Source organism: Plectrocnemia conspersa, unplaced genomic scaffold (assembly GCF_051122295.1).
Source record: "Plectrocnemia conspersa isolate PC_06_02 unplaced genomic scaffold, ASM5112229v1 ptg000004l, whole genome shotgun sequence".
NCBI lineage: Eukaryota > Metazoa > Arthropoda > Insecta > Trichoptera > Polycentropodidae > Plectrocnemia > Plectrocnemia conspersa.
The window spans coordinates 20,393,261-20,421,156 of NW_028277168.1; the positions used below are offsets into that span (position 1 = coordinate 20,393,261).

At 32.0% G+C, this 27,896-nt stretch overlaps 3 protein-coding genes across 7 annotated transcripts; 1 reads left to right on the forward strand and 2 right to left on the reverse strand.

Annotated features, from left to right (window-relative positions):
• The first annotated feature begins 1,439 nt into the window (after positions 1-1,439).
• Buffy (BCL2 family apoptosis regulator buffy) lies at positions 1,440-24,285 on the forward strand. 4 transcript variants are annotated; one of them, XM_088185038.1, is made up of 6 exons: positions 1,440-1,620; positions 20,915-21,049; positions 21,121-21,308; positions 23,418-23,683; positions 23,770-23,916; positions 23,983-24,285. In XM_088185038.1, exons 3-6 carry the CDS (start codon positions 21,140-21,142, stop codon positions 24,121-24,123), a joined length of 723 nt encoding a protein of 240 aa, XP_088041164.1. In that variant the 5' UTR covers positions 1,440-1,620; positions 20,915-21,049; positions 21,121-21,139; the 3' UTR covers positions 24,124-24,285. The 4 variants fall into 4 exon arrangements, with proteins under 4 accessions (XP_088041164.1, XP_088041162.1, XP_088041163.1 ...); XM_088185036.1 differs by having other exon boundaries at positions 1,462-1,652; XM_088185037.1 differs by having other exon boundaries at positions 1,470-1,652; positions 20,915-21,043.
• LOC148236243 (uncharacterized) lies at positions 3,712-17,966 on the reverse strand. Of its 2 annotated transcripts, XR_015809428.1 has the most exons (5): positions 17,084-17,958; positions 16,841-17,016; positions 16,608-16,773; positions 15,519-15,808; positions 8,067-8,107 (listed from the first exon to the last, which is right to left on the reverse strand). XR_015809428.1 is itself a non-coding variant. In XM_088185021.1 (4 exons), the coding sequence occupies exons 1-4, from the start codon at positions 17,911-17,913 to the stop codon at positions 3,986-3,988; spliced, it is 1,503 nt and encodes a 500-aa protein (XP_088041147.1). In that variant the 5' UTR covers positions 17,914-17,966; the 3' UTR covers positions 3,712-3,985. The 2 variants fall into 2 exon arrangements, 1 of the variants encoding a protein (XP_088041147.1); XM_088185021.1 differs by lacking the exons at positions 8,067-8,107; positions 15,519-15,808 and adding an exon at positions 3,712-4,316 and having other exon boundaries at positions 17,084-17,966.
• A 472-nt stretch (positions 24,286-24,757) lies between the features above and the next one.
• LOC148236244 (uncharacterized) lies at positions 24,758-27,057 on the reverse strand. Its single transcript, XM_088185017.1, has 2 exons — positions 26,930-27,057; positions 24,758-26,639 (listed from the first exon to the last, which is right to left on the reverse strand). Exon 2 carries the CDS (start codon positions 26,623-26,625, stop codon positions 24,895-24,897), a length of 1,731 nt encoding a protein of 576 aa, XP_088041143.1. The 5' UTR covers positions 26,626-26,639; positions 26,930-27,057; the 3' UTR covers positions 24,758-24,894.
• Between the last annotated feature and the right edge of the window lie 839 nt (positions 27,058-27,896).

The window sequence follows — 27,896 nt, forward strand, 5'->3', positions numbered from 1 at the left end:
CATTATTCATTAATGTCTGACAAACCAAGATAAGCGAAAAAAAATTTCGCCCAACGTTGAGTTCGGCCTTTGTATCCGCAACGCCTCATTTTATAATAACGAAGCTATGTGTCATATAAAGTAGCTATGTGTCACTTGGTCGCATTAAAAAATCATACAATATCAGATAAATATGTAAAAAAAACAACGATATAGATAAATATGTAAAAAACTGTATTGTGACATTGACACGTTGACGGAATAACAAGTTCCTAAATTCATTTACCGTTTCGGGCATCATGAAGTCAACAACGATCGTTGTTTATATTTACTTGATGTTATAACACATACATATATCGTTGTTTAACATCAACATTTAAAGCTTTTAAAGTTGAAAATATTTTAACAGTTAAAAAAATAATTTTCCAAAATCATTTGATGCTTACAGTAAAGCGGCCACAGACGTCCCTGCTCCTAGTCGTAAATTAATGGTAGGCGAAAACTACTTTAATGTTTAAAAATGAAATAACTTTTTCGGTGTATAACACCGATTATAGTATTTTTATTTGAAACTGAAAAAGCCCTTAACAAAATGTATTTTTTTAATGTTACTATGGACATAATAATTTAAGTTATTCTTAAAAACCAGTGATATTGCACTGGGTTTTCTTAAAATAAATGTCTGACGGCAATATTATGAAGTGTAAAACCCCGCTCACTTCATATTCACAAATTATTGATAAAAAAAATAATTTCCAGAAATTCTAATTTCATTGGCCTGTTTGCCAGTAAACCTTAAATTTATAAACCACATAAATTACTTTTAACAACGAAAGAGAGGTCTTGAAGACGACAATAGATTTGTAATCAACAATGAATTGAGAGGTCTTGCATACCGACAAATGGGTTAGGCGTCAATAATGGATATATAAATCGTGCAGAGCACCCAGTATTGCACAATAACCATAATTCACTGGGCGAATGATTGCCACTCGACAGCGAAAACTCTCGGACTCGCAATATCACTTTGTCGACTGATACATACATCTACATATATATAGTAAATATATGATAATATTCATTTCTAGATTTTACCGCAAAGTCACATCACTCAGTGCTAATCCCAAAGTATTATATCTAAAATATGATTTAATTTTTTTTAATGGTAATGAAGTACTTTTAACTTTGAAAATAAAAAAGTGACGTTTAGCCCGTTCATACAAATGTCACTTTTTTATTCAAAAAAAAAAACAAAAACACTAAAACAAATACATGCAGTCATCAGCATTTTTAATAATCGTGAAGACAATACAAAGGTATTTTATTTTTTATTAGCTTCACAATTGTGCATTTCACGTACCTATTTGTAACATAAATAACAATGTAAACGTCTGAATTATTATCTATTATCTATTTTTATGGTACGTACTTATTTTATACAATAAAAACGTAAAGTACTTACTAGTAGGCGAAAGTACACCTGTTCTCTCAGTTGATAAGAAGACTTCGTCGAATGCGCGCGGCTTCAACATATATTTTTACTGTTCGATATCAACACTTGCTATAAACTAAATGGAAATGTCCACGTAATCGTGAAATTGTTCCAAATGCGTTAATTTAGCAAATGTGAAGTGTTAATGTGTGAGTGTTTAAACAAATAGATTTCAAGATTTGTAAGTATAAATATTAATATTCATTAACTATGATCGTAATTTCTTTTTATGTTATGATGTTTTTCTTTGGAAGAAGTAACAAAACACTCAACATAAAGATGACCAAACAAATATATTTAATCGAATAGATCAGTAACTCACAATAAACTTTTCAAAAGTTAAAAAGCTCATAATACAATACGGTTCCAAATTGAATTAAAAACGCATTCATCTCCATTAAGTTTGATGTGAGTTTATTTAGCGACCGGCGTTTATACGATTTTTTCAAGGCCTTCAAACGTTGTAAAATTCTTAAATAATACATCAAAGATTGTATTCGAAGCTCGCAGTAATTGAACAGGCTAATAATTTTCGTGCCTAAAAAACGAGAGGCAAAAACACAAAAACCACTAACGAGAGCGCACATATGACGTGAAATTTAATTGCTTCGTTTTATGTCTCTTGTTAACCTTAAGCGAATTTTTATGTTTAAATAAATCGCACAAATGTGTTACTTTCACTATCCTACAACCGTACGGGAATGGTTTCATTAATAGAGCGAGCAATAAAAATAAATTAAAGCTAACTTTATACTCCCACGCGACTGAAATATGTGATGTATGAATGCATATAAATAAATTTCGATTTTTATATATTCTCAGTAATGTGTTATTAAAATAGATGCGATAACATTTGATTAAAAATGATATACAATGTTAATGATTGTTTGATATGTTTTTGATATTTACTGTTAGATATACTTGATATTTACCACATATACTTGATATTTAACATATTATAATATATTAAATATCAAGTAGTGAATAAACATTTTTCAATTCAAGCTGACATATTGCGCCAGAGTCACGCGTTCGCTAGTTTATAAAACCGTGTGTAGATAATATAATATTACTTCTAATATTGAAATAAAATAACAAATGGTATTTTATAAAACCACCGAGATAACAATTAGTGTCTTATTAATCTGATTATTTTGAAGTTTAAAGGCCATCTATCATTTTTATTTTTTTCCACAAAATAATTGCTATAAATTTATTTCTACACATATTATAAATCACTCAACCTCCAGTGTTAAACATCAATGCCTTTACACTTTGGCGTTTGCGCGACCTGAATTATTAATTTATGTCTCGTATACGACTATATACACAAACTCAATCGAAACGAAATCAGTTATCTTGTAGCCTAAAATAAATTCAGTAAAATAAATCACTATACACATTTTTACCGTGTCAATGTTTAATTTATTATTTGATTTAAATATCATATATAAAATAAATCATGAAACTGGGTTATAGAAGGGATTATTTCAATCTGAATAATAAAAATAATGGTTAATCTTATAAAAATTCTCCACACGAAGCAATTAATTATTATTCTTAAAACATTTGGATTCTACATTATCGCTAAGGATCAAGTTAAGTATCTGAGTGAGTCAATATTTCGCTTAAATGTGAAGCATTTTGGTAAACATTGTTCAGATTAAGTACCCAGAAGCAAATGTTGGTAATACGAGTGTGTCATTTCTATTAAATTAATAAAAATATATAATTTAATAATAATAAAAACATATATTACAGTACAATTTTACAATTTATGCAATTATCAGTATATATATAATATATACGTTCGCAATCTTGAAGATCGTGTTAAACTCTTGAGTTTCATGTGATTACTTAATTGGTAATGGTTGAACAGTCGAAGTGAAAAGTCGCTTCTTTTTCTAGTTTTTAATTGTCGTCTCAACGTAGCTTCGCTTTGTGCGAGTGAGACTGCACTCTTGTTTATTCCAAGTCGGAAGCGAAGTGAAAGTTCTAAGTTCAATTCTGACAGAAGCTACGAATGTGTTCTGACTTATATACCCTTCGAAATAGATTATTTGTTATTGTATTATATAAAAATATCCAGCTTTAATTTTACAAGTTAAAACTGCGTTGAAAGAATATCTTTGTTTTACTCAACACAAAAGCAAAAAGCACGCAACATTATATTTTATTTAAAAAATATCTAACGGTCAAAGTATACTTTACCTATTCATGATGATAAATGAAATTATGTGTTTGCTCATATATACGTATGTATTTAATTTATTATACGGTAAATAATAATAACATAAATTAAACATTTTTTTTCATTATACTTAATAAATAAGAGACCACAACAATAGTATTATATTTAATGTTGTCCGTTTGTATTATAGCCATGTAAATATATACACAATAAGAACAACCTTCGACTAAACGTACATATGCATAATGCACAACGTATGAAAATAACGTACATATTGATCGAATATGATATGGTCTTTGAACGTGTCAAATTGTTGCTTCAAATCACGTACGGGACAATTTATTAATTTTCAATAGAAGTAAGATTATTAGACATGACATGACAGCACCAGCTACGACTATGGTCATCACTACTAATCCATTTTTGGGCATAGTGGAATCATTTTCTTGCATATATTGCGGTAGAACCACTTTGAAGGATATTTCAGCAGTAGAATTGGCCATCTGATCGGCAGTGGTACTTCTTTTGCTTCTGCTATTCTGGAAGTCTGGATTACAAGATGCAACCATACAGTCTTTGGCTTCCAGACAAGCTACCATCCTGACGCTTAGTCTCATTTCTTCGCCACTGTGCATTCCATCAAACAAAGCTGCCCTAGAACATAAAAAATCTAATATTACATAGAACTGCGTTAATGGCTTTGCTTTTCAAGTCATGGATTAGTTTGTTACATTTTTTTTAAGATTAATGTGTTATGTAGAGGCATTCTAAGCACGCTGCCTTCTAATTTCACTGTGATATGATTTATGTAAGTAAGAGAGAGTTTTAATTGTGGGCCCTTGTGTGACCCAGTTTTCGGAGCTGATCGGCTTTCTTAAATTTGAGATAATTATGTCAAATTAAATTTTTGTATATAGATTAAGTCACGATAAACATTTTAATACCAAGTGTCCTATAACACTAAATCAGAAAAAAATACCTCTAGAAGCAATGTTAAATATGGTGCATTGAACTAAGAGTATAAGTAATATATGTAATTAGTTTTTCATGCCTTTAAAGTAAAACCTTGGGTTTAGTATGTATTTATTTTGATATCAATTTTAAAATTTTGATTTATACTCTTCATTCTGTGCATTTGTCGTATTTCTTATTACTTTTAATAAAACAATACGGAATTTTTAAACAATCAAAAATTATCTAAGTTACTAATTTAATTGTACTTATTTTTATAAAACGAGATAACAATTAGTGGAGTTATAGAAGCCACCAAATTTCATATATTATAATATAAGTCTGATTTTGATATATAGTTATAACTTTACTTTGGAAACATTTTACACATATAATTATTAATTTAATTAAATTTTTGCTACATAAATTTACAAGTTTTAAATGTGTTTCAAAGGTTACATTAAATATTAATCTTGCTGTAAATTATGTAAAATCTTCGTGGCGTGAAACTTTGGTGGTTTCGTTGCTTACATGGACTAATTTTATGAGACCGATTTTTCTTAAATATTAGATGAGTAGTAGATATTCTCAATTAAAAATCCATAAAAGTATATTATTATACAAAGTATATTTGATTGTGGATAGCGCTAAGAGTGACTTTAACCCATTGGATGCTAAACAACGATATATCGTTGTTCGTAATTATGTAAACTAATTATTAACAAATATTGCATCTTGACGTCACGATAGTCGAAAAAGTAAATTAATTGGTTAACTTTTTACTCCCTTAGTATGATGGAGGCATAAAACAGTTTTTAAATATATTTAATTATAGTAATGTATAGTAAGAACCGATAAATATATGAAAAAGAGGAATTTTTAAAAACTCTATAGCATCAAAAGGGTTAATATGTCAATTACGTATCATATTGATACATTTTTATGTTTGTGAGAAATAATCATTAATTTTTGTCATTAAAATAGCTTGATATTGAATATTTAGTTTAAATTTCAAATTAATTGAAATTTAAACTTATTTTTGGTTTTAAATTACTACTTTTCTTACTTAACACAGTGGTCGGCAAACTTATTAGCCAAAGAGCCAAATATGTACATTACAACGATTAAAAAAAAATTGAGAGCCAAATCTATTTATTAATTTAGCAAACCTTTATTATACTTTTCCAAATCAACACAAAGACGTTCGAATTTAGAGCTCCATATTTTCTTGTTTTTTTAAATCTGGTGCGAATGCCCGTGGATATTTGTGCCAGAGCCGCACTTAAGGGACCAAAGAGCCGCATGCGGCTCCGGAGCCGCACTTTGCCGACCTCTGACTTAACACATACGATGATAGTATACCGCCGCAAATAATTTAAAGAGCAGGTCACCCGTAGTGAACAAAAGTTTGGCTACCCCTGAGCTTGACTCTTCGACGTACTCTTGATTGTACTATACCAGGAGTCGCAAACACTTAAAAAAATGTTTAAAAAATGTATGATAATTTTTTTTAAATGTTGAAAATTTCCAAAGCAATGTTTTTAATATTTTTTTTTATATTAACCAATTTGATATCGCTACCCTAACCTTCTATAAAATGTTAAGATAAGAGATTTATAACATATCTTTAATCAAACACGAAAAACAGACATTGGATGTACACATGTAGTACCAGTATCACTCAAGCATTAAACAATGATAAGCATCACTGTGATAAGATAAGCCCAGCTGAATCTGGAACGGAGCAGGAATACAACATAAAGCGATCGGGTTCAGCGCACTGGTGACCTCACCGTTCGATCTTGAAATTAAACTTGGTCGAACAAAAGCCAGGGGTAGCCTTGAGTCTCGAGCCTTCAAAGTCTCCACACCTCGGACCAACACGTGAGGACACAATAAGAAGAACCGGTAACTTATCGACCGATTGTTTGCCTTTAAGCACTTGCTCTTGTGCTTACTACGTGTTATGTGTGTGTTTGCATAAAGCACCGTTTTTATCGATGGATTTTTAAAAGCCTGCGCTCAAGAAACGAACAATGGTCAGTGTTGGTCCGAGAATGGAGAATGGTGATTGTACGATCCGATAGGCGAATGTTGCAATTTTATACAACGGAATTCTTGCTGGCGCAGCATCTTGTTTCTTTAGCATTGCAAAGGATTTTATAAATGCAATTTTATTTTTTAATATAGTAGTAAGTGTGATATGCATATGTATGTCTGAACAACATTATTTAATGATGGATAAAAGCAGGAAGCTAAAGGTGCAGTATATAAATAGGAAATATAAGACCTTAAGAGGGCTTTTCCTGTTCTTCTTTGATTGTTCATGGTAAACGCTATAGCATTTTACAGACATTGTATCACAAGAAACTGAACTTTGAAATGCATAAAGCATATTATGAAATAATAAATGTATGCCATTTTTTAAAGGATATGAGGGAAGAGACTGCTTAAAATAGTAAATAAAATGAAAACAATTATATTGAAAAATAATTATAAATTTATATAAACCGCTGAAAATTAAAATTATATATCAGTGAGTAGCTTGAATGGCATTTCTTAGTTATGAAAAATAAACTGTTTGAGTTGAGGTTAATTTTATTTGTGAAGAACTATTATTTTAGGGACATAGATCTGAAGCGCTGACTATGATTTCTAGTGATGAAAGTGATTTCGATCCAGTTCGTATATCATGCCGAAAACTGTCATATAGCGACGATAATTCTAAAGAAAAAATGATTAACTTTTTTTATAAAAATATGAATAAGATTATTAATTTTTCTGAAATTTAATAATTTTTTAGCCAATTTTCGGTATATTTTAACTCATTGATTTAGTTTTATGCGGTTTTAAAAGACTTTTTTATGCGATTTTTTTAATTCCTGTAGAACGTATCCAAAGATGCATAAAAATAAACCTGAGTATACATACGTTTGAGAGACATTGGTTTGTTATAGCGTAAATATGCGTACCCAAAAATATACTAATAAAGAATAATCAGTTAATAATACGCTCAAATATCTTACTTTAAGATAGCGACCATTTAAAGAAAACGTAACTTCGTAAAAAATTCTATGAAAGTAAGGATTTTAAAAAGGTTTTTTATTTTTAATGTCATTTATACGGGATATATTGATTTTTGAGGAAACAATACTTTCCGTAGTTTTAATCTTTTACCATGAAATATTTCGGCCAAATTTGTTAGATTTTTAAATAACCGTCATTTTGTTTCAAAATGACGGTTATTTAAAAATTGAAAAATCGTAATCGTAACAAAAGAAAATTGTTTAATATTTGAAATTATAATTATATTTAAAAATTAAAAATATTTTTTTTTGGGATATAACGGTTTGAAGGAATAAAATAGACATGATACGCCATCTTGCTTCAAAATGGAGGCCACTAAAAAAAATAAAAAAATCGTTACTTAGTTAAACTTAGTTAAAAAAAACGATTAAAAATTTTATTGTTGAAAAGTAAGCAATGAGTCAATGCTGTAGACCATGGTTTCCCAAACTATGTTCCGCGGATCCAAAATAGGTGTTCCGCGGAGCCTAAATAGATATTTCACAAAAATTTAGAGTAGATTAAAAAAATTGTTAGTCTTGCTAATACATAAAAATTGTTCATAAATCTGATAAAAAATCCTGAAAATATGTGTTAAATATTCAACCTTGATGTGTATAAAATCTGGAGGGAAAAGTTTCATAAGTCGGTGTTGTTTTTTTTAACTTTAAAATTTGATCCTATTTAAACAATATTTTTATTGTTAATTAATCACAAGATATTAGTGCTTGTTATACAAATTTTATTTATGTGACTAGATATGCTACTAGCAGTCACTGTATTTTGCATAGGCATGCACTGTTGAATAAAAAAATTTCCACAAATTTAAAAAATGTTATGAAGTAGCCGTGGAAATGATAAACTATGTAAAATCTAGACCACTTCAATCCAGATTATTTAAAATTTTGTGCGATGAAATGGGTAGTGAACATGAAGCACTTTTATTACATACTGAAGTGAGATGGCTACCCAGAGGAAAAGTACTGTCATAAAGGAGCAAAAATAATGTTCTAATTCACTTATTGTAATATTTTATTATTTTCATTTGTTGTCTCTAATAAATATTTGAATTAATTATTTACAGTCGAAACAACGTCTAGCGTTCGGCCTCCGTTCACAAATCCCACTCTGATTCTCCTTTTTACCAGTGGGTCGGACCTATTTATACAGTTACATAAAAATTGAGAAATATCCTACGATAACATAAACAATAATATAATAATATATATAAAAGGATATTTAAGTGATAACATTATCTGTATATTTATAACACCTCCCCCGTTAAGAGTAAACATACGAGTGGCGTTTTGTTTACGAAAAATATAATACATATTAACAATTATTATCACTGGTCAATCTATGCCACAATTCGAGTTATCCATTTGTCTGTTGTAATGTACAAAATTTAGAATTGTAGGTGAATGTATGAGTTGTGTGTGTGTGGTAAGTTATTTTATTGTGAAAACATATATATATACACTGCAGCTGTCATTAGCCTACAGTTGTTTAAATATCTTGATAACGTATATTGAACGGACTACTTTTGAATGGTTCGTCTCGAGGTTTGAATACTCGGACTACTTGGAATGGTTCATCTCGAAGTTTGATAACTCGGACTACTTCAAATTTATACATGAAATATATATATAGTAATAAAAAGAGAATATCATCCTTAGCTTCGTAGGTTCTGAATGAATTTGAATCGTTAATGAGCTATTTTTACTCTATCCGTATGGACTTTAATTATTTTGTTTTTTATTTTAATTGTAATATTTAATGGGTTGTTTACTTTTACAACTTCGTATGGTCCATTAAAATTGGGTGATAACTTTTTTGATCTATTTAATCTTGTTGCGTTATTGGTTAGATATACTTGATCGCCTACTTTAAATGTTCGTAACCTTTTGTCAATGTTAAAATTTTCTTTCGTTTTTGCCTTTGCTTTAATTAAATTTTCTCTAGCCATTTCTCGCGATTTACATAATTTTAATTTTAAATTATCGGCGAAGGAATCATAAGTATATTTAAATTCAATTTTGGTTAAGGTTGACGGCAAGTTTGGTGAATTACCAAAGATTAATTCGAATGGTGTGAACTTCGTTGCAGTGTGTGGAGTAGTATTATAACTGAATATAGCGAAGGGAATCCAAAGATCCCAATCTGTTTGTTCTGGAGAAATATAATGCTTGAGATAGTCCTTGAGGGTACTATGACTTCTCTCTAAAGCTCCATTGGATTCTGGGTGATATGCTGAAGTTTGGATTTGCCGTATTTTAAATAATTTTGAGACTTCTTTTAGAATATTGGAAGTAAATTCTTTACCTTGGTCGGTAAGAATTGAATTTGGAACGCCGTATTGGCATATGAAATTGCTAGTAAATGTCCTTGCGATTGTTTCGGCTTCATGATTTGGTATTGGATATGCTTGTGTATACTTTGTCAAATCGTCTTGTAGTGTTAGGATATATTTATTGCCATCCTCGGTTAGGGGTAATGGTCCTACTATGTCTAATGCGATTTTTTCAAATGCACATTCGCTAGTTGTGGTTATTTCAATGGGTTGCTTAATCTTTTGACGGTATACTTTGTTTGACTGACAAGATTCGCATTGTTTCACATAATTTGCGATGTCTTTGTGCATATTTTGCCATTTAAATTTAAACTTTATTTTATTTAGCATCATATTATAACCTGCATGTCCTCCTATAATAGAGTCATGATATTCTTTTAAGATTTCATGGATTTGATTATGTTTGGGTACAATTATTTTATTTTTGTCATTGGGAATACTGATTTCTTTATCTCTGTTGGGTATCTGGTTATCTTTTGTTATATTAAGAAATACTAATTTGTTAGCTATCGGATCTATTTTTATTCGTGATAATGCATCAGAATTGCAATTTTGTTTTCCTTTTTTATATGAAATAGTATAATCAAATTCTTCAAGTTTGAGACGCCATCTTACAAGTCGTGAACTTGGATCTTTGCAGTTCATTAACCAGACTAATGGGCGATGATCCGTAATTATTTGGAAAGTTCGTCCGTATAGATATGGACGAAAATGTTGACATGCCCATACTATTGCGAGTAATTCCTTTTCAGTCGTGGAATAGTTTATTTCTGCTTTGTTGAGTGTGCGAGAAGCATAAGCTATCGGAAGATCTTTGGTTAGGGTTCCTTGAGATAGGATTGCCCCTATAGCAGAATTTGAAGCGTCAGTTGTCAGGGTGAAAGGAATTGTAAAGTCGGGATATTGCAATATAGGTTCGTTAATTAATGCGTTTTTAAGTGTCTCAAAAGCGTCTTCTTGTTCGTTTGTCCATTTAAATAATACGTCCTTTTTTAATAAGATAGTTAGTTTTTGTGAGACTTTAGAAAAGTTGAGAATAAATTTTCGATAGTATCCTACTAATCCTAGGAATGATTTGATATCTTTAACGTTTTGCGGTTTAGGATAATTCTTTATACAAGATATTTTAGAAGGATCAGGCTTGACGCCGTTTTGAGTAATGACGTGTCCTAAATATGCTACCTCATGGCGCATAAACTCGCATTTATCTGCTTGTAGTTTTAAATTATGTTTATCTAGTCGTTTAAAGATTTCGCGAAGTTTGTTCGTATGGTCAGTTATAGAATTTGCGAAAATCACGATATCATCCAGATACACAAAACATTTAATGCCTTGCAATCCAGTTAGTACACTGTTCATTAATCGTTGAAAAGTCGCTGGTGCGTTTTTTAATCCAAAAGGCATACGTGAAAATTGATAATGACCCGTTGGGGTTGAAAATGCCGTTTTATCTGAATCTTTGTCATTCATTGGAATTTGGTGAAATCCTGAAGCGAGATCTAGGGTTGTGAAGTATTTTGAATGTCCTAGCTGATCTAGTATTTCACTTATGTTGGGTAAGGGGAATGCGTCACCTACAGTTACGTTATTTAATTTGCGGTAGTCTATCACGATCCGCCATTTTTTAGTTCCAGAAGCATCCATTTTCTTGGGGACTACCCATAGTGGAGCTGACCATGGAGAAGATGAGGGTTTTATAATATTTTGGTCTAACATCTCTGTAATTTGTTTGTCAACTTCTTTTTTATGTACCTCGGGGTATCGGTATGACTTAGTGTAGATGGGGATTTGCGATGTTATCGGTATCTCGTGGGAAATCGTGTTTGTTTTGGATAATGGATCATCTTTTAAATGAAATACACGATTAAATTCAGAACATAGTGATATAATAGAATGGGATTCCTCTTTATTAAGATGTGCGACTCGAAGTTGTTGCACTACTCTATCGTTACGTGTTATATCTATTTTGTCACTTTTTTGAAAATAAAGGAAACTTTTAGTTTCGTCGAATGGTTCTAGAATTATGTTAGTATTTGTCAGCTTTACTTCTTTATCACTACAATTAAGTATTGTAGCATAAGCTTGGGATTTTTCATTTACAGAAGTAATGGCTCGCGACAAATAGACATCAGGGAGTAATTCTGTTTCAGGCAAGATTCCTGTTTTTATTTCCGGATTTAAGACATTTAATAAAACTATTGTTTCAGTTCTAGGGTTTAACGTAACTTGTTTATCAGAATAATGGTGTAGAATATTTAGTCTCTTATCTCTAACGAGTAGGTAATTATTTTCATAATCTATTATTGCCTTGTTTGATTTTAAGAAATCGTTTCCTAATATTCCGTCCAAGGGAATGTTTGTTTGATTAGGTGCGATAATATGAGCTTTATGACGAATTATATATTCATCGAAAGGGAAAGTCAGTTTGATAACTCCTAATGTTTTTGTTGGGTTATCAGAATTATCTATACCACGAAGGGTTACTTTTATTGATTCGTCGACTATATCTTCACTTTCTAATGAGTTTAATTTTACGATTGATATATCCGCTCCGGTATCGATAAGAAATTTAAGAGGTCTATCTGCTTGATAACAATCTAAAGTTACAAAAGCGGTTGTATTTTTCAATGTTAATATTCTGCCTTCAATGTTTTTTATATTCCGGGACACGGCAGCTGTCTCGGAATTCCTGGAGTTTAAATGATCGCGACTTTGATTAGATTGATTTTTACCGTATTTTTCATTGTTATATATTCTAATTCTACATTCGTCAATCGTGTGGTTATTCCTTTTACAATAACGACAGAATTTTGATGGATTTTTACTCGCGCTAAATTGGTTTATTTTTCGTTCCTCTTTGATATTTATGTTATTGTAGTTATTTTGGTATCTTGGAAATCGGTTATTATTATTTCGACATGTAGAAGCATTATGTCCGCGTCGTTTGCAAATGTTACATATTAAGGGTGAACTGATATGCATTTCTCTGAATGCGGTTAGAAACTTTTCTTCTTCTAATGCTGTATTAGAAGCTTCTGATAGAGTTTTAGGTTTCGTAAGTCTAACAGGAGTTGAGAGTTCCGGATTTAATCCGAATATGAAAGTATTTAAGGCATTATCCTCTATTTGTTTAATACGTCCGAATATTTCCTTTTTATCTGTAACTGATAGCCTTATCGATCCTATTAAATTGTTAGTACAGATTTCTACTTTTTGGATGAAATTTATGACTGGTTCTCCTGGTTTTTGTTTACAATTTCTAAGTTCGTATTCTAGTTGTGATGAATGTTTATTTTCTCCGAACGAGGAGATTAAAAACTCTTTAAATTCTTCGTAAGAATCATATTGAAAATTCGCTATGGAATATTTAGCTTTGCCTGTGACATTATGAATTATGTATTTTAGTAAAATTGGTTTTAGTTCTAAGGAACAGAGGTTTATCGCTGTGTCACAGTCGTAAATAAAAGGATAGAGATCTTTTTGACTTCCATCGTATGTAGGTACGAATTTCATAAGTGTATCGAGAGAGAGATTGATCGATCCATTTTTGGAGTTGTTAGTAACTATTGGAGATGTTGGAATAGACATTTTTGATTATGTGGTTATGTATGTGTGTTATGTGTAGTTTAATATGAGATCAGAATGTATCGGTATGTAAATAATTTGGACAACCCGAAAATATAGCAAAGATAGACTCACAGTACTACGACGTTCTTGAACATCTTGTCTGGTGTGATGAGATCTTGCTGGATTCAGGGGTAGAACTTCCTTCGTCGTTGCGTTCGCTCAATCAGGGAATCTTCCGTCTGCTGAGTCTGCTGCTGTCGCGGCTTTTGCTCGTGCGGAATGTAGTCTTCTGAGGGGCTGTGCTGGTATGAAGGTCTTCGTTTTCTGAGTCTGCTGCTGTCGCGGCTCTTGCTCGAACGAGGTTTCTTCTGGGAAGTTGTTGATTCTCTCTACGTATTTCGTTTGAAATCGAAGGTTGCTCGTCTCGGGAGTTTCCTTCACGCAGATGTCCGTATGGCTGCTTTACTCGTCTTTGTATGGAAATCGAAGGTTTTACGTCTTCTATCAACTTGGTGGTGGACCCACAGGCGATGTTGATTTTCAGTCGTTTGATCTTCTTTGAGATTTCTTGACTTGACGATTTAAGTGAATTTTTGTTCGGGTCCCGGTTGAAAGACTGGAAAGTCTAACTCCGTAGTTTCAGGAGCTGCACTTCTGTTGTTCCTTCTTCAGTTGGAGTGTCGGGATCCCATCCGCTGCCACCAATTTTATTTTTGTCATAAAGGAGCAAAAATAATGTTCTAATTCACTTATTGTAATATTTTATTATTTTCATTTGTTGTCTCTAATAAATATTTGAATTAATTATTTACAGTCGAAACAACGTCTAGCGTTCGGCCTCCGTTCACAAATCCCACTCTGATTCTCCTTTTTACCAGTGGGTCGGACCTATTTATACAGTTACATAAAAATTGAGAAATATCCTACGATAACATAAACAATAATATAATAATATATATAAAAGGATATTTAAGTGATAACATTATCTGTATATTTATAACAGTACTATTAAGACTTTATGAACTTCGAAATGAATTATTAGTCTTCTTGAAAGCACAAAATAATTTGCAACACCATTTTATAAATTTTTTAACAAATCCTTCCTGGTTGATACATCTGCATATCTGGCGGATACTTTTACAAAGTGAAATGATGTTAACTTATAATTACAAGAAAAAAGTATTACAATTTTTAATATGAGAGATAAAATTGAATCTTTTGATAAAAAATTACAATTTTAGATTTTATCGGCTGAAACTAATAATTTTTATTGTTTTCCTGTCTTGGATATGAATGTTTAAATTAATTGAATTTTCAAGTAGATAAAAAAGTTTCACAAGTATTTTTAGAACACCTATATTACTTGAAAATAACTCTTTCGGAATATATAAGGATGATTCCTGGGTTCGGAATCCATTTTCCGTGACAGTAAAACCAGTAGGCTTAAGGGATTATGAGAATTTAGTTAATGACTCTGATTTGAAACAAAAATATCAGCCATTAAATTATTTCTGGGCGAGTCTGATTGAAGAGTTCCCCAAGGTGTCAAAACAAGCTCTGGTTTGTTTACTTCCGTTTTTCGCGACGTATTTATGCGAAGTGGGATTTTTTAAGTATATTGCAACAAAAACAAAATACAGAAATAGACTCCACGCCACGGCAGATATGAAAATACAACTAACCAAAATTGTGCCTGATATAAAAAAAAATGTTATTTAAGAACCCAAAATCATCAGTCATTAGGAGTTTTATTTATTTGTATTTTTATGTTTATTAAATAAATTTAATAACATTTCTTTAATAACATGTTTTATTTTATTATGAATTACCCAGCCTAAAAAATAAGCTAAGTGTTCCGCCAAAATTTTCGGATTTGCCAAGTGTTCCGTCGCTGAAAAAGTTTGGGAAACCCTGCTGTAGACCATATAAATATATTTTATATAAGACTGTCTTTAAAAATCAGAAGCATATGAACACCATGTTCTGAAATTACTCTATGTAAATTAATATAAAGCTTTGTGAAAATTATGATTAAACATTTTTTGAACTTATATGTTATTTCAAATGAAACGTGTCACAAAAAGTTATAAATTAACAAAACTCTTTGATCGGTTACATTAATATCAAATACTTGACGGAGCTTGGTTGTTTCCTTTACGCCACTGGTTGTTATCTCGATTGTAAGTTAACAATATATGAATATATATCCAAACTAAAATTTAATTCATTAAAAAATACTATTTCATTGTTATTCTTTATTACGTTGAATATATATGACGTGATATTAAAAAATAAAAATGTAATGATAAAACGTTTTTAATGCATTTTTCTAAAAAAAAACTAAAATAGCTTCATCTGAAATTGATTTGGCATTTATATTAAAAAATTTTTGGAAAACACTGATTTTCATTAGTTAAAAATTATTTTAAATATTCATATTTTATTATGTGCATGTGCACAATATTTTTTTAATTTAATTGATGTAATATGTACATTTTAAAATTACTATAAATCCGTCCCTTATTAAAATATCTGGTTCGATTCGATTCTAGATTTTTTTACTAATAAAAAATTAAAAAAATAGTATTGCCACCAGAATTATTTGAAATAAGATTAAATAACATACTTACATAAACATATATTTTTGTTAAATTTTACAAGATTTTTTTTAAATATTTTAATAATTTTTATTTGGGGTTACATTGACCGCTAAATTAAGTCGAGTACTACTGCTTCCTGACTGTATTGATCAACAATGCACGTAGCCAAATAAACTGTCCTTAATTGACAAACTGACACATCATTCAATGAACGCGACCTTCAAATTTTTAATAGTAAAGTATCAATATTCGCCATATTGCAAAATAATACCTAATGATATATTTGTGACAAAGTGTACTTGAACAATAAATTTACATAATACGTGAATTACTAAAGTCAACCACAAACAAATAGCTATTTACCACTTGCAGTGATTTTGGATAGATAAACTTGTCAAATCAAATGTTTACCTTATCAATAGAGTGTGTTGCAAAGGAGACACAGCAATAGGATCTCTGGGGCATAGACCTTTGGCTTGTAAACTTCGACAACCGTCAGTTTTTAACAAGATCAATTCTTCGTTCTGCTCACCACCTCCTCTCATTGAAACGGTACTCAATCGTGAAGAAGTCCATCCTTGAAAAATTTAAATTAAGAAACTTGGTAAATATAATATATGCACATATTTAGTTTATTAAAATACCATCTTCTGGTTCTATATCAGCTTTCAACATGAGTGTATCTCCTAATGGAACTCGAGCATGAGGTGGCAGCATTTCGTTAAAGTCTCCACGAGCACCCCTCCTGAATAAAAGAGCACGAGAACGCAACGAACCTTTTCCGCCACCCTTAGCCACCACCCCGCCACTTCTAGCCGATCTAAAAATACCATAAATTAACCAATGACATCAAAAGTATTGATACATTATAATCAATGAATACCCACGCAGAATTTGCCACCTCGAATTGAAGATGCTTAGTATGCACTGCTATCTTATCTCGCATCTTGCATTGAAGGGTTAAAACGGCGTCTTCGGGCAATCTCATCTTATAAACAGTAGGAAAACGCAGCCTCACGCATAGAAGATCTTCGCTTTCGCCTGGAGAGCAATTCTTGATTCCGCAGTGGTGAAAATCTCTCTTCGAGACGTTCATCTTAATTCTAGTGTTGAATTTTGGAGGTATTTCATCTGAATTAATTGTACAATGTTGCTGATGTGTTGCGTCTTCAAACACAGGCAAATTTTCATTCTTAGATTTGAATGTTAAGATAGTTTGGAACTTTCCGTCTGTTTGAGTATCGTAGCAGTTCATCTCGTTTATTTCCAGTTGTAAAGGCCTGATTTGGTTGAGGTTTCTGCTTCGCAATGTAGCACCTTTTGAAGGCAGGTATTGAGATGGAATTTCAGGAATTTCGTCGCTGAACGGAGGCTGGAGATCGAATGGTATGTCTGGTTTTTCGTACGAATATCCGTAAGAATGCGAAACATCGTCGCTCGAAGGCGGTGTTATTACGATACCATCTTCTGGCTGCTTTGTGGTGAACAGAGATGGAATTTCATCTCCATACGGCGGTATATATTGAGGCGGATCGTAATAATAAGGACCTTGCGTTCTCAGACTCCTAGATCTAACCTCCGAAGAATCGTTTTTTAAAACAATTGCTCCTGGTTCAACTTTTTTTGTATCCAAACCAGTCCATTGATCCGTGGCGCCGTAGATTAACTGCTCACAAGACACCGAAAAAATACAAGCACAGATCAACGTTAGATGCATTTTATAAATGCAAATGCCACCGTCGCACGGTGGCAGCTATCGGTCAAATGAGTTTTGACATCAAACAACCTTTTATTATGTAGTGACCAAAAGAAATGTGTCAGAGGGGTGATGTCGCCAAAGTGGTCCGAGTCGTGATTTGATAGGTGTCTCCGTTATCCATACTTTCATTTCTGCAATCGAACAATGCTCGCCCGATGTGTTAAAGGTAATTATCGTGATTCATTTTAGCGTCAGGACACTTTTTGGGTCAGAATTTCCTACGGTGAATTCATTACAACGATATGGATTTTTGCACTCAAGATCGGAATTTGCGTGTCATACTTAATTAACTCGCTATCGTTTTCAGATAAAAGTTTGCACGCATGAGATAAGATAACTCGTCGAATATTTGACGTCACGTGAAATTTAATTCTCAATGACCTAGAAACAGTTTATATTAATTAACTCTTTTCTCTATTTATATACAAGACAGGGATGTCATTTGGGGGTATTTGCCCCTCCTTGAATTTGGCCAGAAAAATGCATCTCATTTAATTATAATAAAAATAAATATCTTATTAAGATTCATATTATTTTATATAGACCTTAGGTAAAAATATTAAGAAAGGCTGAAATAACATTCTCGGGTTATCCCTTAAAGAATATCTAAATAAAACAGTCTCGAATCTATCCCCATTTTTTTTTCTAAATATGTCATTACAGTGAAATCATATCGGAATACATTTTCACCGATGTATATATATCTTTACAAGTGAAAATATAATTTATCTGGCAGATGCTAGTAAAGTAATATGATTTCAACTTTTACATATGTAGTAATATAATATATATATATTTACATACTTATCATTAGTTATTTACATGCGGTGTATAATGTTACAGTGAATATATATTTTTCAGTAAAGTTTTATTTTCATTAGTGAAGTCCAAATATATTTTCCCTAGTAGATATATGTTTCTACTACCAAAAATATAATTTAACTGATAGGAGCTAGTGAAATTATATGCTACTCCAAAATGTCTGAAAGTAAATTTGACAGTTGCGAAACGTCCCTTTGGCTGTTCTAACCCAAACCTATCCTAATTAAAGCTCTATAACTAATTATAGTTTTAAAACTCTCATTAGGTTAAGTCCAAAATACAAATTAATCAAATTCATCCCTCAGGGGGGAATAAGCAGAGAAGAAGTACAGACAGACGTCGCATCTTGAATATTGCTCCATTATTTGTCTGCATTTGAATATTTCACTATATTTAAAAAATATGATAGCCATCCCTACCGATATTACTACGGATTTCTGATATAAGAGTATTGGTCAAAGTATATTCAAATCGAATTTTGGTCCAGTAACTTTTTGACTTCTGAGAAGTGATTTTTTGCGCTCTATTGGTCAAAATTCGGTGTGATTCATTTGATTCTCACCCTTTGTAAGTCGAGCGTTTCTATTTCAATTGTGACGGCACGATTTTATTTTTTGACTTCTGAGAAGGCATAATTGTTTTTTGCGCTTTCCTATTGGTCAAAATTTGATTATTCTAAAAAATGAAATAAAGCATATATTTTAAATATTTTTATAAAAAATCTTAATACGAACGCTAGAGAGTCGAGCATTTGCACCACTGCGACGACAACGGCACGATTTTATTGCTTTTGCCGTAGATTCTAAGCATGGACCTTCTATGGACATATAGTTATTTTGATGTGTTTAACGGCTCTACAGTTTTTGTTTGTCTCCTGGAGCTTTTGCTAATTGCCGTTGTTACGGCAATTGTTTACGAAGTTTTTTTTTTGATTATCATTTGTTTTATTATAATCCGACATTTTTCTTAGAATGTATGATACACTGAGTTCCGGATTGCTTGCGGTGCTGCTTTATATATATTTTCGATAAGGTATTTGATTGCAAGTTCTATATCTTCTTCTGTTTTTAATGATATGTCAAATGATATCAGGTCGTTCAATTCGTTCAATTCCATAAATGCTGCCCAATATGTTTTCTTATTGTAAAAGGTTGGTGTTTTCGTATTTTTTATTATTTTTGTACACACGGTAATTATGATCGGAGAATTATTTGCTTTGAGATACTTTTTTGAGATTCACAAAAAAATAGAAAGTTAAATTATTAACAGTATTATTTTTTCATTGTTAATACTTTAATTTTAATTTTCAAAAAATATAAGATTAGAAATAAGTGTTCCAAGCCTTTAAATTTATATTAAAATAACTCAAGAATCAGATATTTTTTGTTACAATCATTTGTATTTGCGAATATTTTTCCAATAGCTCTCCGATAAGAGCATCTATACTATTGAAGATTATTTTCAACCGAGTACAAATAGTTGATGGACGTATTTTAATTTGTATTTACATATGTATTACGATCAGTGTCGTAGTTAAGGGGGCTAGGGGCGGACCGCGCCGGGCGGCACTTACTTGGGGACAGCATTTTCGCAATGTAAGGACTGTTAGTGTAGTGTAGCTTTTAAACTGACTGCGCTAAATATATATATATACATCAATGAATAGCTAAGAACTAAGTTGAATATGTGAAAACTATAAACAGCAGTTTTACAAATGCTGATTTTTTTTTATACATATGATATGTGAAGAGTGTGTAGCTTAGCTGGGGTAGGGGGAAGGGTCAAAAGGTGCCGCCTGTCTCGAAAAGTTTCGGAATATTGAAGACATGCATTAAATTACTTTTTTTAAGAAGGTCAGATTTTGTATTAGCTAATTGTATGAGGGGGCAAAGTTAAGGATCGCCACGGGTGGCACAAACTTGCTACGCCACTGATAATTTATTTATTATTATTATTATACTTATTTAAGTACATATCTATGCGTAAGCATATAATATTAATATCTCAGACAATTCATTTAAAGTAAAGAAATAAAACTTATATTTTTGTAAAAGTAATCGACACTTGGCGATAACGTTAATTTATTGATTCTCTTTAGTTCTTACATCACTTATTATATACTCGTATTAATTTTCAGTGATTTCCTCGTCGTGAGATGTTGCCGAAGAGCGTGCACCAGTTTGTGGGACAATCGGCATTGGAGAGAGTCCACCGTTCGTGACTTGTTCGAGCATTGATGGCTTGTCGTCCATCAGCCGTTAACATTGTGCGCGTGAGTCACACATGTGAGGCTGAAATTACATTTGCATCAACATTAATTGTGGGTCGAACCACTCTTTATAGGAAACTAGTCTAAGGTCTGATGGCAATGGCGATCCCTGGTGCTGCTGCCAGTAGGCGAAGATACAGCGCTCTCCAAGTGACTCCTGGACGTCGTCTCAGCGCTTTGGTGCCTGATGCTGTTGCTAGGAGGCTATCTACTTTAGGAATATCGCCTAGGAACAGTCCTGCAGATTGTCTCATAGAACAAGGTATTTGCTATAATCCATGATATATTAATATACTTCAAATTTTCGTTGTTTCGTTGTCGTTGCGTTCAAGATTGTATACTTTCCTTCCAATTCAGTCAATAGAATGTCATAGCAAACTTCAAGTAGCTCTGCATCAAAGCACTATTCACCGTATGGTTTAATTTTTGGAATGCTCCAAGCTTGTAGGAAGGAAGAATTTAATTTATTTTTGCTCTAAAATGTCTATGAAACTCAATTTAACAGTTGCGAAACGTAAATTTGCTGTGCAAATCCAAACCTAACCTAATGAAAGTTTTAAAACTAATTATATTAGAACTTTCATTAAGTCAAGTCAAAAATTTAAAATGTGCCAACTTAATTCTCAGGGGAAAATGGGCATAAGAAAAGTACAGACAGATGTCGTATTTCACATATTGCTCTATAGTTCGTTTGCACTTCTAATTACACTATGTTTTAAAAATATAATAGCTATCCTTACCGATATCACTAAGAATTTCTAATAAAAGAGTACTGGTCAAAGTATATTCAAACTGAATTTTGGTCAATATGAGGGCGCAAAAACAATTATCACTTTTCAGAAGTCAAAAATTCACGTCAAAAGTAATAAAATCGTGTCAGCGACGTCACAGTGGGAACGCTCGGTAACGAGCGTTTTCACTGCGACGGCGACGGTGATTTTAGTACTTTTGACGTGAATTCTAAACAGCGACCTTAATGAAATATTATGTATCCTAATTAAATTAAAATATTTTTACCTTCCCTTCTCTGGAAAAATCTGAAATGACATCCCTGCCTGTGGTCAGTCTATATAAAGAGAAGAACTTTATACTACTTTTTATAAAAAAATCAACACTGGATACATTATTCGGTGCTATAAAATGGAAACAGGCAGATGAATTTAAAGAACCTGAAGCTTCTAAACATAAGGAACATATAAGCATGAACTTGTAACCAACCTGTTTCTGAAAATATTCGATACTAATTATTTCACATAGGATGCTATGGGAAATCGCGTTTCATACTAGGAACTATTTCATTCTAGGTTATTATTTAGTACAAAGCTTATATATATTATTTTCAAATCACAATAGCTTAGGGAATTTAGGTTATTACTTTTAGCTGGACCTTATCGGACGGTCAAAAACTCAACATATGTAGTTCGACTCTCCTTTATTCTAAAGTTCAGACTGAAGTCTCTAAACGAAGTTATGTGATACTTGAATACATTTAATAATTGAGGGATATCCAATGTCTCTTCCAGTTTTCAATCGTCTGACCAATCTCAATGATTCGGAGCGGAAACAGACTATTTGTTATTGCTTAATATATATCCAGTTTGACTATTTGCATAGGACGATTCCTATGCCTCCTATAACAATTCCCAATCCAAATTTTAGTATTTGGGACATAAACTAATGCCAAAATAGTTTCGCACTTGTTTTGTGTTATGGCACCCAACGCGTGCATGAATTATTATATTTTACTTTTGTAACTGTTTTATTAGGAATGGTACTAGACACTTTTCATAAAGTTAATCTATCATAAACTCACACCAAGCATATTATTAAAGTTTATTAGTAACAATGTAAGACATTCACATTTTTTCAACATGAACTTCTTTCTACTTTATTTGTTAAAAATTTCAACAGTAAAAAAATCGCCTCGATTAAATGTTTTTATTACAAATTTGACGTTGGAAGAAACGCTACATTCATTGACAATAAATTATCTTCACAAATGATAAAAGTGATCAATATATATTCAGATTGATAGCAGCTATCAATAACGAGATTATATACATTTTTGTAGCATTTCTGCAAACATCCGTCAAAAATGCTACTTTTTAATAATTCTACCGAGGTGCTATCTATGTGCTAAATATCCATTATAAATATTTTATGTGGTATTACTAAGGTTTAGAAAAACCATTGATGAACTGAAATTCAAGAGAGGAGATCGAGTAATGCAAAACCTAAGAAATCGGCTACATATGTTTATCGCAAATGAAGGCCACCATACGAGCGATTTCTTTCTCAAATCAATATGCAATTTAAGATTATAAGCCACTTATTTATACTATGATTATATATTCATATTTTTAATTCACAGGTAAAGCATTATGTGCCCAATATATGAGAAGCCGGACGAGCGATTCAGGACGAAAATGGCGATGGCGAGGAGATTCTTGGCCAGGAGCCCGTCTCGTCTTTCCAAGACTATCTCATTTGGGTAGACATTTGGAAAGAGCTCGTCCTCGTTTATATGCTGCTATCGGACGTCACGCACTTCCTTCTGTGTCCATAGACATAGCGCCAGAAGACATTGTTTATAGTATAGGAGTTGAGCTATTCAAAGAAGACATCACATGGGGAAAGGTATAATTAATTTATAATAAACTGCCATCTACACGAATCAATTTTAGCCAAGTTTCAAATCAAATTATCTATATATTATTTTTCAGATCGTCTCTCTAATGGCCGTTTGTGGTGCTCTAGCAAAAAGTGCTGCTCATAGTGGTAGAACAGAAATAATTCCTACATTTTTGGAAGCCGCTACAGCAGCCATGCAAGGACCTCTTCTACCGTGGCTACAGCAAAACGGTGGCTGGGTAAAAATTCTATTCCCTGTTAATACAATTAAGAATAAAATTTTATTTGTTTTATTACTATTTTAGTACGGATTAGTTGAACATTGTCAACCAATCGAGCGCTCTCCAATCAAACAGCAAAACATCTCCATCAACGTAATGATGGTTACTGGAAGTTTATTATTAATATGTTTTTTACTTTTAGTCATAAAATATTCTGTTAATTAAATCTTAAATTATTTAAAATATGCATTTTCAATGTTCCGTCCTTATTATATTTTTAATCAATATTGTACTTCGAATTATTGTTAAATATATACGCGTGTAATATTATTATTAATAATTTAATGTAAACCAAAGATAATAAAGTAAATATAAGTCGTATGAATGTATGTGATTTATTTTTTATATGAATCTGTCAAAATAATATTGTCACGGATTTGTGTCATTAGTAACCATTAATAAAGTTAATATGGAGAGACGCTATTGGGACGCGGTAAGTATCTTTTACACTGCTTTTTTACCAAATGATGTCTTTATAAATCGTTGTCTTTTTAATTTATATATGTATTCGTTGAATTGTAATAAATATTCATCAAAATTGTAATTTTGATCATAAACGTTCGGTAGGTATTTAGTAGATATATAATCATATATGTAAGGTAGGTGCGGGCATTAAGGCCTAGCTAAGGGAGATTTGAAATAAAATAAAAACTATATATCGAAATCAACTAATTTTAATGTAAAGTATACCTATAGATACATTACTATAAAATAAAAACAAAAAATGGCAACTTTTGCCGTAAACAAAAACAAAATTAAACATTTTGTAAAACTCTATCTTTAGGCCTTATTATACTATGGTCGGGTAATAAGGCCTAAGGCTTTAACATACTATAATAATCAAAATATGCATCTTATATTTGGTAATTATGATCAATAATCATAGATATGCATTAATCATGCATGAAGTCTTAAAAAAGCAACAAATTCCTTTGATTAACAGCCATCAGGACACTCAAAAGTGTCCGTATCATCTGCTGACAAACCAACGCACTCCTCGTGATACCACTTGCCGCATTTAGCACATTGCCTCATATCTGCCATCTTATCCTCTTCACAACCATGACAATACCAGCTCACTTGTTTCTGCTTAGTACCACTTCTACCTTTGAGATTCGATGTCTTTATTATTTTCTTTTCTTCTTTGTTTTTGTCAAACATATTTTTAGTGACTGGAGTTCCCCTATAATTTAAGGCTTTTCTCCTAACGATTGGTGTTTTTTCAGTATTTTTGACTGGTGTAGGCATAAGCTGCTTAAATACTGTTCTTTTTATTTCAGCGAGAGGCACATGATCTTCATCATCGTCCGAACTAGAACTACCGTAAACCATAGGGTAAAACCTTCCAGGACGTTTGTTTGGGGTTTGACCAATTAATTCTTCTCCAATTCTTGATGTTGATGGTCCCGATGTTGGTGGCCTAGGGTAGACGAGATATGGCGAATTTTCTTTGTTAACATCGTCAGATACAGGAGGAGCTGGTGCCTCTGTCAGTAAAGATGGTGCAAAAGCTGTTTCTGGAATAGCCTGTGGATTCAATGGATACAAACCAGTTGCCCCGAAGCCGCATATAATGTTATTATGGGTCATAGATTTCGACCACACATTTGAGAGAATAATATTAAATCTTGCCTTAGTGAGTTTTTTATCTGGGTTTTGTTCTATAAATGTTAAAACTTCAGCATCCCAATGGTGCTCAAATGATCGAAAGACGGCTTTATCAAGCGGTTGGAGTTCATGAGTGGTGTTTGATGGTAAACAGTATAATGATATATCGAGTGAATCGGCAACTTCAACTATGGATAGGTCTAGGTGACAGGTTGCTCCATCAAATATTAAAAGGCACTTTCCTGTACTTTTGTACCGGGCTAAGTGTTTCAAGAAATCCTTGAAAAGTTCATTGGTCATATAACCCTTTGTAGATTTTTGAACTAATGTTCCCGGTGGAATGTTGTCATATAACTCTGGTTTCAGTCGTTTACCTTTGAAAATGATCATTGGTGGTATTGCAATGCCAAGTGCATTTATACATCCGGCGATTGTGACACTTTCAGCGTGTTCTGAAGACTGTAAGTGCACTCTTTTAGCTCCTTTCTTTGCTAAAACAGTTTGCTGATGATGGATCGTTAGACGGCAACCTTTCTCATCCATTTTGTAAATTCTTTCAGGATGACTTTTCAAGTCCAAATTATCATAAACTTCACTCAGTCGCTTGAAGTGATCATCAACAATAAATTTATTAAGCTTTTGAGCTCTGGCAGGGTTTATGAATTGAGCTTTTCTTCTAGATATTTCTGGATGTCTTTTCATGAATGCATTAAACCAATCTTTACCAGCAACTTTATGAGATGGGTTGAACTTATGATTGATGTTATTAAGTTCGCAAAATTTAAAGACCAAGCGTCGGAGAATCAGTGGTGTCACAGGCAATCCAATTTCAGCGAACCTTATGATTCTGCTTACAAGTTCAGTTTCCTGGTCGTCACTGAGTATGGATTTTCGACCTAGTGTTTTTTTTAAACTGCCGGTCTGAAGATGATTTCTAATGGTTCTTCTGGGTACTTTATACCTCTCAGCAGCTTTATAGGTGCTCAGTATTCCTCTTTCTACCGCTCGAACAGCCGACACCAAGTCATTTTCAGACCACAATGCTCGTTTGGGAGGCATTGTGATTGCTGTCACTAAAAAAAAACAATAAACAGTTGTCATTACTTTTTATAACACTCCTAGCATTTTAAAAAAGATACTAACTAAAGCTGTGATATTGATACAAAAAGGAGGATAATAAAGCCTACGATCAAATTTTGTAGGCCTTAATAACCACCGACAACATGTGTAAAGAAAAATAAAAATAATATGATTCGGATCATGATATTATAATTTAAACTTCTAAGGTCATAAAAGTATGAAATGATAGAAATCTATAATGTAAAATAACATAATTATGTGAAATATTTCAAAAAATACTTACGTTTGTAACGGACGATTTTTTGTTATTCGTGTTGCGCAACCGCTTCCCACAATGAACGACGACGCACTGGCGACATCGCGCGAGCTATCCTGTCGTGACACGTTTGAAGGGCCATCTTTGAGTGTTAGCTACTTATGTTTGTAACCTTGAGTGATTCAAACAAGCTTAAATTGGATTTTTATTACTTAGGCCTTATTACCCGACAGGCTTTATTACCCGAACCTACCTTATATCATATTATTTATATCTTAACTCGAAATACATAATATTAATTATTTAATAATTAATAATAAATTATATTAGCTTAATTATCATTAAATGTTAATTTATATGGTTTTGAAAATTCAATAAAATATTAGATTGATCAAAAATGACGTGTCGCTATTATCTCTTAATATATTTTTCCATTTACTTTACAGTCTGGACACTTTTGTAGGTTTTTTCTTTCAATAAAGGGTTTTATTTTCTTTTACAGTTCAATACTTTTAAAAATGTGTTGTTTTATATAAATATAATTTAAACAAATCTTTAGAATACGAAAATGTATTCCTGAATCATTCTATCAAACAATATTCATCACGAAACTTGACATAATATTTTTATTAAATAAATAAGTAACACTTGGTATAAGTCGTTTAAAGTTAATAGTGATTATTTATAACCTACCTAAATTTTGCCTTTAGCCGGGTCTATAATGTAAGTTTATAAATATTTCGTTAAATACTGGTATAATTAGCACCGCGATTTTAAAATGTTTCATTATTCTGCTTAACTAGCGAAATGTATTATTTTATTTTACATTTCAGTTCATATAGTTCTTATTTTTACACATAAATAATATTATGTTTATTATATATTGTCACTGAGATCACGCGTATCGAAGATCTTGTTGAACTCGTGAAGATTCTGAATGACTGCTTGGCTAGACCAGATTGGACGCTCGAAGTGGAAGCGATTGTTTTATCCA

Coding starts and splice junctions, on each gene's coding strand:
- LOC148236243 (XM_088185021.1), bottom strand. CDS start 17,913: ATGCATCTAACGTTGATCTGTGCTTGTATTTTTTCGGTGTCTTGTGAG. Junction 17,017..17,083: donor TTCGAGGTGGCAAATTCTGC/GTGGGTATTCAT, acceptor TGGTATTTTTAG/ATCGGCTAGAAGTGGCGGGG. Junction 4,317..16,607: donor CAACACACTCTATTGATAAG/GTAAACATTTGA, acceptor TTTATGTTCTAG/GGCAGCTTTGTTTGATGGAA.
- Buffy (XM_088185038.1), top strand. CDS start 21,140: ATGGCAATGGCGATCCCTGGTGCTGCTGCCAGTAGGCGAAGATACAGC. Junction 21,309..23,417: donor AGATTGTCTCATAGAACAAG/GTATTTGCTATA, acceptor TTTAATTCACAG/GTAAAGCATTATGTGCCCAA. Junction 23,684..23,769: donor AAGACATCACATGGGGAAAG/GTATAATTAATT, acceptor ATTATTTTTCAG/ATCGTCTCTCTAATGGCCGT.
- LOC148236244 (XM_088185017.1), bottom strand. CDS start 26,625: ATGCCTCCCAAACGAGCATTGTGGTCTGAAAATGACTTGGTGTCGGCT.